This window comes from Haemorhous mexicanus, chromosome 3, assembly GCF_027477595.1.
Source record: "Haemorhous mexicanus isolate bHaeMex1 chromosome 3, bHaeMex1.pri, whole genome shotgun sequence".
Classification (NCBI taxonomy): Eukaryota; Metazoa; Chordata; class Aves; order Passeriformes; family Fringillidae; genus Haemorhous; species Haemorhous mexicanus.
The window spans coordinates 51705728-51719570 of record NC_082343.1 but is presented as its reverse complement, the minus strand read 5'-3'; the positions used below and the strand labels follow the sequence as shown (position 1 = coordinate 51719570).

Genomic DNA, 13843 nt, shown 5'->3' with positions numbered 1-13843 from the left:
TTTAATAACAATTAATAGGTGAAATCTTTTATACTGATATAAAATATAAAAATACATAGAAACTCTTCAAATACATAGATATATTTTGCCAATTTTCCAAAGCAACAATTGCCTAAATATCATACAGACTTTCTAAAAATGATTTAGTAATTGAGAAATCAATTGTTGGTACCGTGCAGTAGTATTGTCAAGACCTGCAGAGACATTGGCACTTCCTCGGTATTTAAACACTCCTAGATGCAAAGCTATTCACATAATTAAATACATTGTTAAAGATCTAAAACCTTCAAAGTATTTAAAATCACAGTTCTCCATATGGGAAAAAAAAAAAAAAAGAGCATATTCTTGCTCTTGTGAAACACATTATTTGCAGGTAATGGCACAGTGACTTTTATTTCACCTATCAAATAAAATTGCCACAACAAATTCTCAAAGATTGTGTGAATGGTCCAGTTAATTGCATGCAATGGGATGTCACAGGGTGAACCACTGAGGTAAAAAACATTCTGGAGTAAAAAAAAAGTGATTTTCATTGCTTCTTCTTCCTCAAGGGCAAATCTTTACCTTTCTAATAGTCTTTTTAGGTTTTGTTCTGTTTTGTCCCTCATTCTCAAGGGTGAATACTTTCCAGTACTCTATAAACTAGGACTGTGGTATCTGTTACATTTCATCTGTAGTCTCAATTACTCTCTTTTAAACACGAGATGATTTCTTTGAAAAATTGGGAGAAATATTTCTTGCACTTGGAAAGGGAAGTGTTGAGGAATATGATAATCCTTAGTATCTTAGCAGCTCATTTTGAAATTTCAGAGAGATGTCTCCTATAAAATCTTGATGCTGGAGACAGCCTTTATGTCACCACAGACATGCAGCCCACCACCATAAGGAAATCTCTGCAAAGCTGGACCCAAGCCCTTGAGTACAGCTGATGTTCAACAGTAAATTTCTTTTAAGAACAACTTGTGTAAAAATACTGGGGGGTCAAAATATCAAGACTTGATGGAAACAAGGAGAAACAGTGCTGATATGGACTAAATATCAGCAATTTTAGAGTCAGTATCAGATAGAGAAAGGTGATTACAGATGTTTAAGATAGCAAGAGACAGTGCCATTTCCCCCCCATCATTCTCTGTATCCACCCTTTCCCATTTCTTCCTCCCCGACTCTTTCACCCTGTCTGCCCCCACCCTGCCTGCACGGTGGGAAGCAGAGCCGGGGCTTTTGGGTCAGAGACGACAAATTCTCTGGGGGAGACTCTGCTCACAGCCCGAGCTGTGCCCAGGGATGCAGAGGAAAGCTGCACTCTTAGCAGAGCTGGGGGATCACTGCATTTGGCATTCTCTGCTCTGGGGCTGCCTATAGGAAAGAAAGCTCCTGGGTATGTGAGGTTTCCACTCCTCTGCCGGAACAGGTCTGTGCTCTGGATTCAAAGGGAGATGGGTACAGTTTGTACTCAGGGTGCATATGGAAGGTGAACTAAACACCTCATTTTTATTTTTTTAAATAGTAAAAATCAAATAGATACATGAATTCATTCTACCCTCATTTCAAGAATTCCCAATCCCTACTACACAGAGCAATTTGCCATAATAAATTATTTATTTTATGAAATGGCAAATTTCCATAGTAGAAAACTCTGTCAACATAAACTGCTTAAACAAGTGTTTGATTGTTCTGCAGTCAAATAACTAGATTCAAAAAGAATAGAAAGCATAAGTATTGTATTTAAACACCAAATGATCTCTGAGTTAATAAAAAAAATTTCTGAGTTTGAAAATATGGAATGACAAAAGCTTGAATCTCCAACTTTTAAAAGATTTATGCACAGAGAGGGAAGCCATTTCCAGAAAGCAGCCTTTAATACACCTGCATTTTTACCTGTGGGGAATACACATGTCTTACTTAAATGACTGTTACTGATCTGATTTACATTTTACATACAATATTTTCATACTCTGCTGCTGCTGCAACACACTTTGCAACGAGGAGCAAGAGCCTTAAATAATCTCTTAGCTCAATACAATTTTTCCTAGGCTAGCATTTCACTTGGTATGAGTCTGAACATGATATCATGTTCCTATTTGGGATACAGAGTCTCTGAGACCATATCTGCTTGCCTTTCTCCCTTTCACTCTCTTATCAGTCACAATCAGAAATGCTTCTGACATCTTCTGATAGATGAGACTATACCTCCTCTGAAGCCTGCCTGCAGAACAGTGCATCAACTGCCTGTAACTCTGCTCACAGATCAGAAGGACAGTGTACTTGCAATGGCTCACAATCAGAGGAAATAAGATTATTTTTCCTTTGATATTTCAATTTTTAAAAATCAGTTAGATAAAAGATTCTTTATCCCTAAATGTAGTAAGAAGATAATTTTTAGAAGCAGTAAGCAGCTGTTGTAAATGTAATATAAAATATGTACAGAAGAGTCACACTTTTCAAAATGAGCTCCCCAAAACATTTTAAAGAAGAAGGTAAGCTTGAACATTCTGAATCTGGCCATTAAAAGAATCTTCATTTAAAGTCAAAGTGTTGGGGTGACCAAGTCAAGCTAAAACTCTTTCTATGCCACAATTTGTAAAACTAATAATGGTAAAGCCTCTCTTAAAAACTCCAATTTTTGCTTTATTCATCAGTGTGTTCAGAAAAATCCTCTGTCTATGAGGGTTTTCATTAACACAGCTTTTTATACTAGACTCTGAGAAGAGTGAATGCCATTGCATGCATGAAACATGAAAAATGCCTTATAATTTCTTATACCATTTATGATAATGTCACAACTTAGGCTGACACAATTTCACATACGCCTGGGCTAAAACTAAGGCCATTTCCTTTACATAACTGACTTTCCAATGCACACCAGAACAGATTGCCCAGAGAGACTGTGGAGTCTCCTGCACCAGAGATATTCCAGAACTGTCTGGATGCAATCTGGTGCCATGTGCTCTAGGATGACCCTGCTTGAGCCAGGAGGCTGGACCAGATGACCCACTGGGGTCCCTTCCAACCAGACCCATTCTGTGATTCCATGAGCTCTTCCAGCTGCAAGGAACTGCAGGAACTGCCTGAGGCTCAGAGGAAAGATGCAGAGGGTTGTCTCATTAGGAAACAACCTGTGTGCTCAGCAAGTACTTGATTCTGAAAGGCAGTGAGGGCAATTTAAGGGACCAAAATTATAGCACCACTGGTGACTTAGTAGAAACATCTGGTGGTGGGCTGACTCTTCATAAAAGCTTTTCTGTTCTGCTTGTCACTGAAATCTACAGTATCCTGTATCTCAGAAACACCCTATCGTTCTCTGCATTGCATTTTGTTTGTTGCCAGCACACAAAAATATGTAATGTGTCAAATATCTGGGTAAAATATGTTGAATCTCATGTCCCAAGAAGAACCACAAGAGCAGCTCTATTGACAGTATTATTCATATTTGATGTTTTAATGTAAATTAGCTAAACCAATTTTTTTCTCTCTGCTGCACTCAAGTGGCACTTCTCTGCAGAACTCAGTAGTATCACAGTTTGGATCCCAGTTTGCTACAGAGACTGACTTCCTATTGTTACTTTATCAATTAATTAATGTCTTCTATACTTGCAATGTGGACAAGAACTCTCTGGTTCAAAGGCAATAGATTTGCTTGTGTTGAACTGAATAAAGTGTAAAACAGTTTAGGTAATGAAGAAGTTGTTAACATCAGATTGTGACTAATTTTCTGTCTGCTACTAGGAGTAAGACCAGAAGCTATAAATCAGTGTGGAGAAAATAGCATTTTAGGACAAGTGTTCTCAGGAGAAAATAAGGGTTGTAGATTCACAAAGGAAAAATGCCCTTTTAATATAGTATTTTAGAAAATGTGTCTAGAAATTGATGAATTAGCTCAGAGGCTTCTGAAATTCTCATAAAGTCAGAGCTGAAGAAATTTAATAGTTGAAGTATTGTCAACAGGTGACAATTAAAGTGTGACTAGAAAGCACTGAGACTTCTCTGCTAATTATTTTCTACATCATAAACATCAGGACCTTTTGAGACACTTTAGAAATTGGTTTGCTTATTGGCAAACTAATTTTCATCACCTGTCATAAAAAGGTGCAATGCCAAGCACAAATTGAAATTGAATGATTTTAGCTTTCTTTTTATGTGAAATGTGAAATAGTTTTCACTAATACTTAGAAATAGCAGAAGTCAGCTCCAGCTGGTTCACATTAGTAGTAAACATGATTAAAATTTTAAAAAATTAATATCCAAGTGGTGGTCTAAATCCATGAATACCAGTTTAACAATTCTAAGGTACTGAGACCAAGCTTTAGTGGCCTATTAGGTGGTCCAGATAACTGCGACATTGTCCCTGAAGATGCTTTCTGATCAGCTGACATATTAAAACATTATAATCCTCCCTTTGTCATATTATGGGATTTGAAACAATGAAACAATGTTTGCTATGGTGTTTAAGCAAAAAATAAAAACCCAAGCTGAATCCCACACTCCTTTGCTCTGGTAGAGAAGCCCTGAAGGGCTGAATTTGGGGAAGGATGAGAATAATAATAATATACCTGTAGTGCATATGAAAACCTCTTTTCAAAGCAAAGGTGTTTCACAGTTAAAAAAAATGCACTCTACATGCAGATCTTCATGCAGAAAAAATTTATTCAGCATTATAGGGATCCTATAAATAAAGTATAAATTGATGATTTTTTTCCACTTATTTTGAATATAAGAAGCAGAAGTCTGTTGGTAGGTGAGTGAGAAGAGGTTTGCTGAAACATTTGGAAATTAAAGGTTTCAGTGTTCTCTGAGGTTTCAATTCAGGTGCTTTAAAATAAAAACTAAGCAGACACTTCAAAATGGTCACTGGATGGTCACCAGAACTTCACAGAATCATCAGAGTTGGAAGAGACCTTGTCAATCATGTAGTCCAACCATCTATCACTCACCTCTGCCCTTGAGCAGGCACCCAAACCAATGTCCCTGCACCCCTCAGTCCTCACAAGCAAGATGGACATGGTGCAGTAGTGGTGAGATGCTTTTTTTCCCCCTCTGTAAAACACATTGAGCTGTCTTTTTAAAAACAACTGTTCATTGGTACAAAAGTTCTTCAGAAGGAGGTGCTCATTTGAAGAAAACACCCATCAGAAAAGTTTCCTGGGTTCAGGAGAGAACACCTGGAACTGCAGGTAAATGTCTGCCCGAAACCACCTTATTAATGTGCCCCTGCAGCAGTGTAGAAGCTCAAGTTCCACATTGGGGCTAAAGCTGGGGCAGTGGAATGTGGGTTGCCTCTATGAGGCTCCATGGAGGCCCAGCTCAACCCTTAGAGGACACTGCAGTGGTAATCCACCTCAGGAAAGCTTGAGAGAAGCAGAGAAGGAACTTGAATCTTTTCTTCCACACCTTCTTGAAAGCACTAACAACAAGCTACTGGCTACTCCTGTCTGGCTGAAGTAGAAAGGGAAAACATTTTCCAGGCAACTTCTAACACTCAGCAATTTTTCAGATCCAGCCATTTCATTTAGAGACTGCAGTGAATTTTAGCTTTTTAGAAAGCCTGGCCATTTCTATCAGCTTTGATGATGAAATATAGGATGAACTTCATTCGATGTTCTCATGTTGCACTGGTGTTTGTTACCACACTATTACAGAGGTTATACTTTGGAAGTGGATAGGATTGCTATAGTTATAGTTTCATGGTTCAAAGAGACAGGATGTTACAATCCTACTGCATGAAAATTTTCTTGTGATACAGCACAGTACATGTTGGTTCCTAAACAAAATTACTGTTTTCCTGTTATTCCTCAGCTTTTAAAAATATTACTTACATAGCTGTGTCCTTAAAACAGATCATGGTCTGTTCTGAAAATGAGCAACATCAGCCCCTTCTGTATTGCAAATACATAAAGTTTTGCAGATGCTAGAACATAAGCTAAAAATTAAATGTAGGGGTCTGATTTCAAATAAAATCTGGTAAACATTTATTTTCTGTGAGAAAGAGAAGGAGAGAAGGGAGGGCTAGAGTGTCATGGAAGGAAAAGAATGCATCACAGCTTCTGTGGAACCAGAAAAGCAGCCCTGTGGTACCACAATGCTGAGGAAGTTGTGGAAAACTGGTATGAAACAGGTATGAAGCAAGGTTGATGAGTCTAAAATTTGATCTAACCATTGAAGAGAAGAAATGCATTTTAGTCCTGAAAGCTCAGTGTGTCTGACCTTTCATAGGTATAAATTGATGCAGTCCTATTAAACTTGGTGGAATCATGACATTTTACATGCACTCACAGCACTCCAATTAGAGTCGTGTTTTTATCTTTTAGTTGTTCTGCTTTTCAAAGCAGTCCTAGTAAAACAAACCAACTGTGCACTGGAGGAATTTGCTTGGTGAGGAAATACATTCCGGTTATATCTTTCTAGCTGATAGAGTTTGGTCAAGAAAATTATTTTTTTTAATGAGAGAATTTTATTCAGTATTGTAAGAGTATTTTCAAGCATTTTTTAATGTGTTCTCAGATCTGCTTAAGCAGAAAGCAACTTGCTGTCCTCCCAAGCCCTGAACAGGCAAACTTTTTCTCTTTCCTTCACTGATCTGTGCAAGTTCTTCTTTATTAGTCACTAATTATTGTTTTCCTGGCTGTCCTATGGTCTTCTAAGGACCATATTGATTAAATGGAGATACAGTGCCTAATTACATTTATGATGGCCATTCTGATGCTACTTGAACATTGTTATTAATAGGTACTCAGATGTTATGGCAGTGTGTAAAACAAAAATGACTCTGCGTAAGTCAGAGCCAAGTCATATTCCAACATTTGAAACAGAAAGGGCTCTAGAAAACAGCCTGTTTCGACATGGTTTTCAGTTCACACAAAGCCAGAAGTGGTCCTTCTCCATGAAGGTGTCATGCATCTGTTTTCACCTCTCTGGGTGCCCATGTGATGTCCTCTCCTCCATCCCAGCAGCCTGGTATGCACCAAGCCCTCCTTCTGTCTAACCTTCTCAGAGGTTCAAAGCCAAGTGGTAAGTTAAGGAAAAGGCAAAACCAAATATCAGGTGTTGGCCATCTTTAGTGTACTTCAGCGTGCAGCTGCATGCGTGTTCCTCTACAGAAATACGAAGCAGATGATGTCCTCTGGGGCTGTGCAAGCAGAGGTCCCACTTGTCTCTCTATACCTGGGTCACTGTACATGAAGGCGAAAATAGCTTCACCCTGTGGATGACAGCTGAATTTTTGAGAAAGTACTGAGGCGTTTCATGTCACTGCGTGTTTGTTTGCACAGCAACCACCTGGGGAGCCACACCTCTTTTACCAAGGGATCAATCCTTGCTCACTTGATGGTAACTCTGCCTCCTCATATTAAAACAAGCCTCAGAACCTAGCCAGTCTTTACATGCCCTGGAGGAAGTATGTTAGGTTGTGCAGGGGGAAAGAGAAGGAATAAGAATGTGAGCATATCCTTTCTCCCAGAAGTAATAAAGGGCAATTGCCAACAGGAGCAGAACTGATCACACAGTAGATCAATACCATCCTCTGGGAATTTTCTAGTTAAGTTGATGTTTCTTAATTTAATTTATATAGATGTATATTTCTCTAAGCCATTCCTGAGTTGCTGCATATTCAGGCAAAATATGCCTACCTCCTGCTTTATTCCTTGAAAGGTAATGACCATCCTTCCCAAAACACCTTTCCTACGTTCAGAGGAGTTAGTATCATAAACTCTGCCATGAACAACCATGCAGAAAATTGTATACAGGTCCTGACAGCAGCTGCCCCACAAATGTGTTTTTATGCCACCGCAACAATTAGCTAAACTTAATTTGACATGAGATTCTCTGCTTTTCTTTTGAAAACCTTACACTGCCAGCATTAACACACACCATAGTGAGATATTCATTGGTGAGTTTTCTCATACCAGAAATTTTTGTGGGTAACTAGTACAAACCTACCAGCCACAGAAAAAAATGCCTCTGCAACTGTTTCCTTCAAAATATTTGTTTCTACTTTTTAAAAAATAACTTACTCAAAGGGTAGTAAATCTTGCTGCTTGTGTCTGAAGGCAATTCTTCTTTAGCTAAAATGTAACAAGTTTGTCTGTGTGTGACTGGAAGAATCCTAACTGTTCATGTCCACCTATTAAGAGGAAGAGGTCATCAGCTATGTTTATCCATCCAGGCAACCTGGGTTTCTTATTTGGCTGGACAGCAAGCTGGCAGAAGAATATCATATGCCACCACAAGACTATGTGACTTAAATAAGTAGCTGAACTGAATTCTTATCCATCCTCACTCATAGCTCCTATTGGGAGAAAGAACAGAATAAAAAAATACAACTCAATAGTAGCCTTTCATTAGTTTAGTTTGTCTCATTTGACACTGTTTACACATTTAAACGATAGCCCTGGACTTTTCACTTTTTGAAGAACAGAACAAGGGCCAAATGTGTATCAAAGTTACTGCATCAATGGGCTGATGATATCACAGCATTCAATGTGTGCAAAGGAAATGCTTAATTTACTTGACTGCTGGTTTTTGAGAACTGTCTCTGTCACAAACTTTGCGCTCACAGTTTTGTCACTGAAGCCTGGCCTCTGGAAATACACTGATCTATCTGATCTGGCTCTGATTTGTTAATTTTATACTTTAAAACTGAAGGCTTTAAAGCAGGCATCACTACCCCAGACCTGAGCACTGTGAACCCTTGCAATACATCTTCTGAATCCCACTGTCTATTACAGGATAACAGAAATGGCAGGGTTCAGACCTTCAAATGCTGTTTTCTAATGCAATTTTTTTGGAATGGCACTGTAGTAAGAATAATAGTAAAAATTAAATTTAACAGTTCTCCACAGTTTCTAGGATGATACAGAAGAATTCTTTTTGCAGAAAAATCCTTGCAGAAGTTGTCTTTGCATTTTTAAATTCCATGAATTATTTAAACAAATTGTCTTAAATGTGACAAATGCATTCTATATCTCTAGTATTTATACAAAGCTAATACTTCAGATCTGAAAAACCACCACTACTGTCAAAAGGCATTTTATTTGGTTTCCTTTGGTTTCACTCATTTACTGTGAAGCACAAAAGGTTACTAACAATCTTTATCTGATTGAATTTGTGGTACCTGGCACTGTGACCCATCTTCATAGAATTATTCATCTTTAGGTGCCAAAATTGATGCACCTTGTGGTAGCCAGGGAAAGAAAAAAATATCAGAACTCTTGAACTACTTTTGTACACTTAGGCTTTATCTGTGTCCCAGTGTTGTCCAGGTATAAACTCTAAAGAACATCAATTCTACACCCTGAAGCCTGTGACTGAAAAGTGTAAATTCCACACTAGAGGTAAAGCTAAGTGTTTCACTGGAAGTGTAAGAACTGATGTCCCTGCAAGACTAAGCCAGTTTGCTGGCTGAAGAACAAGAACGATGAATTTCATACTTCCGACATCTTCTACCCAATATGGATGTGAGAGGAGGAATACTGAACCATCATTTGATTACAAAAGACTTAATTTTGTTCTGGCAGCTAGTAGGACCGCAGCTGTCCCTTTCACTTTCACCCTGTGACAAGCACATGGAATGTTGTAATAATTTCAAGCATGAAAATGGAGTAACAATGTGATGATGAGCAACACTGAGTAGCTAAGAATTCCTATTTACATGGGATTCCTTCCTGGCTGCACGAAATAATGTGTTTTTCTGTTAGACCAGAAACCAGAACCAATCTCATCAAGAGCATATATCTACCTTGATATGAAGAGAAATTAAGTCTTAAATATTTCTAAGGATTAAATAGAGATGTGTCAGGTTTTACTCTGTTGACACTAATGGCTTGGTTAATAGCTGGCATTTTTTCTTCATACAGCTCCTATAAATGAAACTACCAGTACAAGAGCAGTTTTTGCCTGAGATTGAAAAATTTCAAGAAAACCATGTATGTGTCATAGAATACCAATTTTCAGACAATTTCTCATTAAAAGATACTTTAGCTATTGGTAGAAGAACCATGTGATGAGTGAAAAGGAATTACATATGATCAAACATCTCAAACATACCGCATACTTTCAATAAAGACCCTGGAAAATCAGTCTGCTACCATGACTTACCTAGAAGTCTGGTAAGGGCAAGCAGAGGGCTCATTTTCAGAAGAGAAAAGGACATAAACAGGGAGAAAGGGGAGGAGCTGTTATAATGATGTATTTATATACTATTAAATTTACACAATAATACATTTTACAACTTTAAAATGTGATCTGTAGTATATTGGATTAGGCTCAGCAGACTGTGCCTTGGTCTGATGGAATCACTGGAACTTCACTGGTGAAAACTCCTGTCCACCCTATGGAAATAAACTCAGAAGAAGCAGCCATTCATAGCCCATGAAACTTCTTCAATACACAATTTTTTGGAGACAGTGTAAGTGTAAATGGCAGTAAGTGTTTTGTCCACTGCAGAGAGGCCAACCTTAAATTGTTTTTTTTTTCCTAGATGCTGAATTGAGACTGTTCAGAGGAAACACTGCAAATAAACTTTTCTTACAAAACCAGCAAAACTCATTTCGTCAGCTGAAGTCCACTTACCATATTTTGTATTAGTGCCACCACTAGCAGTTGCTACAGAACACAGATGCACCAACATGTAGATACAGAGCTTAAACCAAAGCTTCTCTAAAAACTGTTTATCAAAATAAGTGAATAATTTAATTTTCAGAAATTATTATAAACAAATATCTTACAGACTGTCTTTTGGAAACTTGAATATATTCATGGTTACAGGGTTTTTCCTTGCAGAACAGGTTATAGTCTCTATAGGCTGAGACACACTCAGTGAAATTCACAAATTAATCATCTAACCAACACTCTGTTAGCCTTTCTGAACTTGAGCCTAGATAAGTATTACTTTAGTTTTTGAAAACAGCTGGCAGTTCACATAGTAAGAATTTGGGGAGGGCTGAGGAAGAGAGGATGACACAGATTACAAAATAACAGCTCACCCAACTAAGCTCGACTTTGGGATTTTGGATATGAGAAAATATCTTCCTGCATCTTCAAAGAGATGGGGCACTACAGAGCTTATCTGTGACAAACCTCTTTGTTTCTGCAGTCATCAGTGAAGATACAGCAAAGGAAATGGAGGAGCTGCAGTTATGCATTTGCAATACACAAAGTCCTTGTTTTCCCACTAGGCACTGCAGAATAGCAATTGTCCATTCACAGCACATAGCACATCCTCTGCATTTCAGAGCTAATATTTTTGCAGTCCTTAAGCTAGCATGCTTCAGCCTGGTGTAGTTAATGTTTTTAACCCTATGGGGTACACTGCAGGAGATGGGTGTGCTCATGTTCTGTTCCTTGTTAGAGGAATTGTTTTTTTAGGTAAAATTTTTAAAGTTAAACTGAAATATTTTCAAATTGCAAAGGATTTATAGCTACAGCAACATTTCAAACAGAGCTATGAAAAGTCACTTTCCACAAATCAGAAAAATATGAAGACTGCTGGTCATTGAACATACCTGTATATTAATCCAATTAACAACAGAAATCTCCTGTCTTGGCTGGAGTTATTTTTAAGACCACTTGTACACACACACACACACACACACACACACACACAAGCTCTAACAAGTGGCTCTTCCTCTTGTAATTTAGAATCACACTCTTGAAAACAATGTTAGTTGGATGGTAGCAGTTGCCTTCATTTACTGCAGCACACACTGCCCACTGTGATGCTGCAATACTCATTCAAGGCAGATCACTGGCTCAAATATGAATTGAAGCTATATGCTATCAAACAGATGCCAGGTTACATCACTTTAACTCCTGAGCAAATTCCCACTTTTCTCTGCTTAGGTAGCAAAAGCTGTATGAAAACTGGTGTTAAAATAAGACAGCTCTCTCCCTTCCCAGTTTCTTAGTCAAAGCTCAGGCTGCTTCTTAATTTTGAACTTCTGAACCCAAACCAAGTAAAGTAATCTAAGCATGTATTAAAAAAAAAATAAATAAAAGCACAGAGCAGGACATGTACTCCTAAAAATGAAGCCGATATTCTTTTCTGCTTGACCTGTTTATTTCCAACTCTTCCTCCCTCTGCTCTAACTCTCAGAAAAACTCACAGCCCCCTCAGGATAGGAACAAGTTTCTGTTTTCTTCTTCCTTCATCTAAGCCAAACAAGTCCCAGGTCTCCTCTCCTGCCACAGAGCAATAGGAAAACACAGAAAAATCAATCACACTTTCCCCAGCGGGATCAGAAAGGACTTCTACAAGAGATTCCTTCTGCAACCTTCTGTAACCATCAAAGGGTTAAATCAACATAAGTTAAAATTTTCATCTAGTTTGAATAAAGAGAAAAAGGGAGGAAATTCAAAAAATGGTTGCTGTAGTAACAATCACCAGTAAAAATCTTTTCCACTAAATAATAGTATTATCTCCCTCTCCCCCTCACAATTTTAGTTGCCCTTCAAAAAATAATCATGCTGCTTCTTTCAGATTTGCTGTACATACCTCAACCATTAAACAAGACATTTAACCATAGTGGCAGTTCTGTGACCTTTGAATGCCGTGAAATCTCTAAGCGGTGCAGCTTGTTCATGAAGACTTGTACTGCAGAATCCAGTAACTGCATCCAGGATTGGGAATAGAAATAAGTAACGACAGCAAACTAAAATAATGATAATTTAAAAAAAAAAAAAAAAAAGGTTGTGTTTTTTTTTTTTTTTAAGAGGAGAAAAAAAAAAAAAAAGGAAAAGAAAGAAAAAGGAAAGAAAACCTCCCCAAGTCCCCCAACCCAGCCAATAAAACCACCTTAAGAAGCAAAAAGGCTCGGAAAGAGAGCGCACTTGTGTGCCAGGCAGAGGGCTGGGGTAGCGCTGAGGCTGCTGCAGTCTGGCCGCCCGTGTCAGCCAGCGCAGGCCGGGCGGGCGGGGAGGCGCTGCCAGCGCCGGGCGCGGAGCGCAGACCAATCCCCGCCGTGCTGCCAGCGCCGCCGAGAAGCCTTTTCTGTTTATGTTTCCTCATTTCGGGAGTGACGTCAAAGGGTTTAGTTTTTCCTCTGCATGTGCTATTAATTTTAAACGACTACTATGGGAGGAATGTGGCAGCGATTGAGGCAGGCTACCCTAGGCGAAAGGAGCCGGAGTCATGATTTATCTGTCCTGGATTCAGCTCAGAAAGATTTTATATCCAGAGGTATTAGAAAGATCCAATATATCCTCACGACGTGGGGAAAGGCTATAAATGTGCTTACATATATTGAAGTATTCTTAAATATACACAAGATGTTTTCCAGGGCGAGCTGGGTAATCTCTATGGGTTGTGGTGCAAAATCAGACCCGATTCTGCCCTCGCCCTACAGCAAATCAGGAACTGCTTGTCTAAGTTCAGCAGTGTCACACCAGTGTAAACCTGGCTAACGAGATAAGACTGAGACTACTGTACACATCCTTTTATCAGTCAGCAGGAGCTACGCTGTAGATTAGCAAACTGCTTTCCTTACCCCATCCGAGTCATGGATGCAGTCATCCTCGAGGGCTGATCTGGGCAAACAACTGCTCCTTCCAGCAGCAGATCGCAGCCCAGCTGTGCTCGCCTGTGAGCTCTGCTGTGGGCCACAATACAGCATTTTATTTAGTACCAAAGTCCACATCAAAAGGCAAAAGGAAGGTAGAGCTTGGCTTTTAGTATAACCACACCATTGGCAGTGGAGAAACCACATTGCTGAAGCTTCAAGAAACAAATAGCATTCATCAAGGTCAATTAGCATGGGCAAAAAAGGCCAAAACAGCACAAGATAATTGATAGGAGGTCAGCTGACCACAGTGTTTTGTTATTTGCATCATTCTCATTTTATCAATTGTTTCTTCT

The 13843-nt window shown here is 38.8% G+C and overlaps 1 protein-coding gene across 6 annotated transcripts in view; it reads right to left on the bottom strand.

Annotated features, from left to right (window-relative positions):
• PDE7B (phosphodiesterase 7B) overlaps positions 1 to 12936 on the bottom strand; it is a 170256-nt gene extending 157320 nt beyond the window's left edge. For 2 of the 6 annotated variants that reach the window (XM_059841762.1, XM_059841765.1), the window contains exons 1-2: positions 12785 to 12936; positions 12485 to 12641 (exon numbers count right to left, since the gene is read on the bottom strand). In XM_059841762.1, the coding sequence (XP_059697745.1) occupies positions 12485 to 12505 (21 nt within the window). In that variant the 5' untranslated portion in view covers positions 12506 to 12641; positions 12785 to 12936. The remainder of the gene's footprint in view (positions 1 to 12484; positions 12642 to 12784) is intronic. The other 4 variants (XM_059841766.1, XM_059841768.1, XM_059841763.1 and 1 more) reach the window with 3 other exon arrangements.
• Between the last annotated feature and the right edge of the window lie 907 nt (positions 12937 to 13843).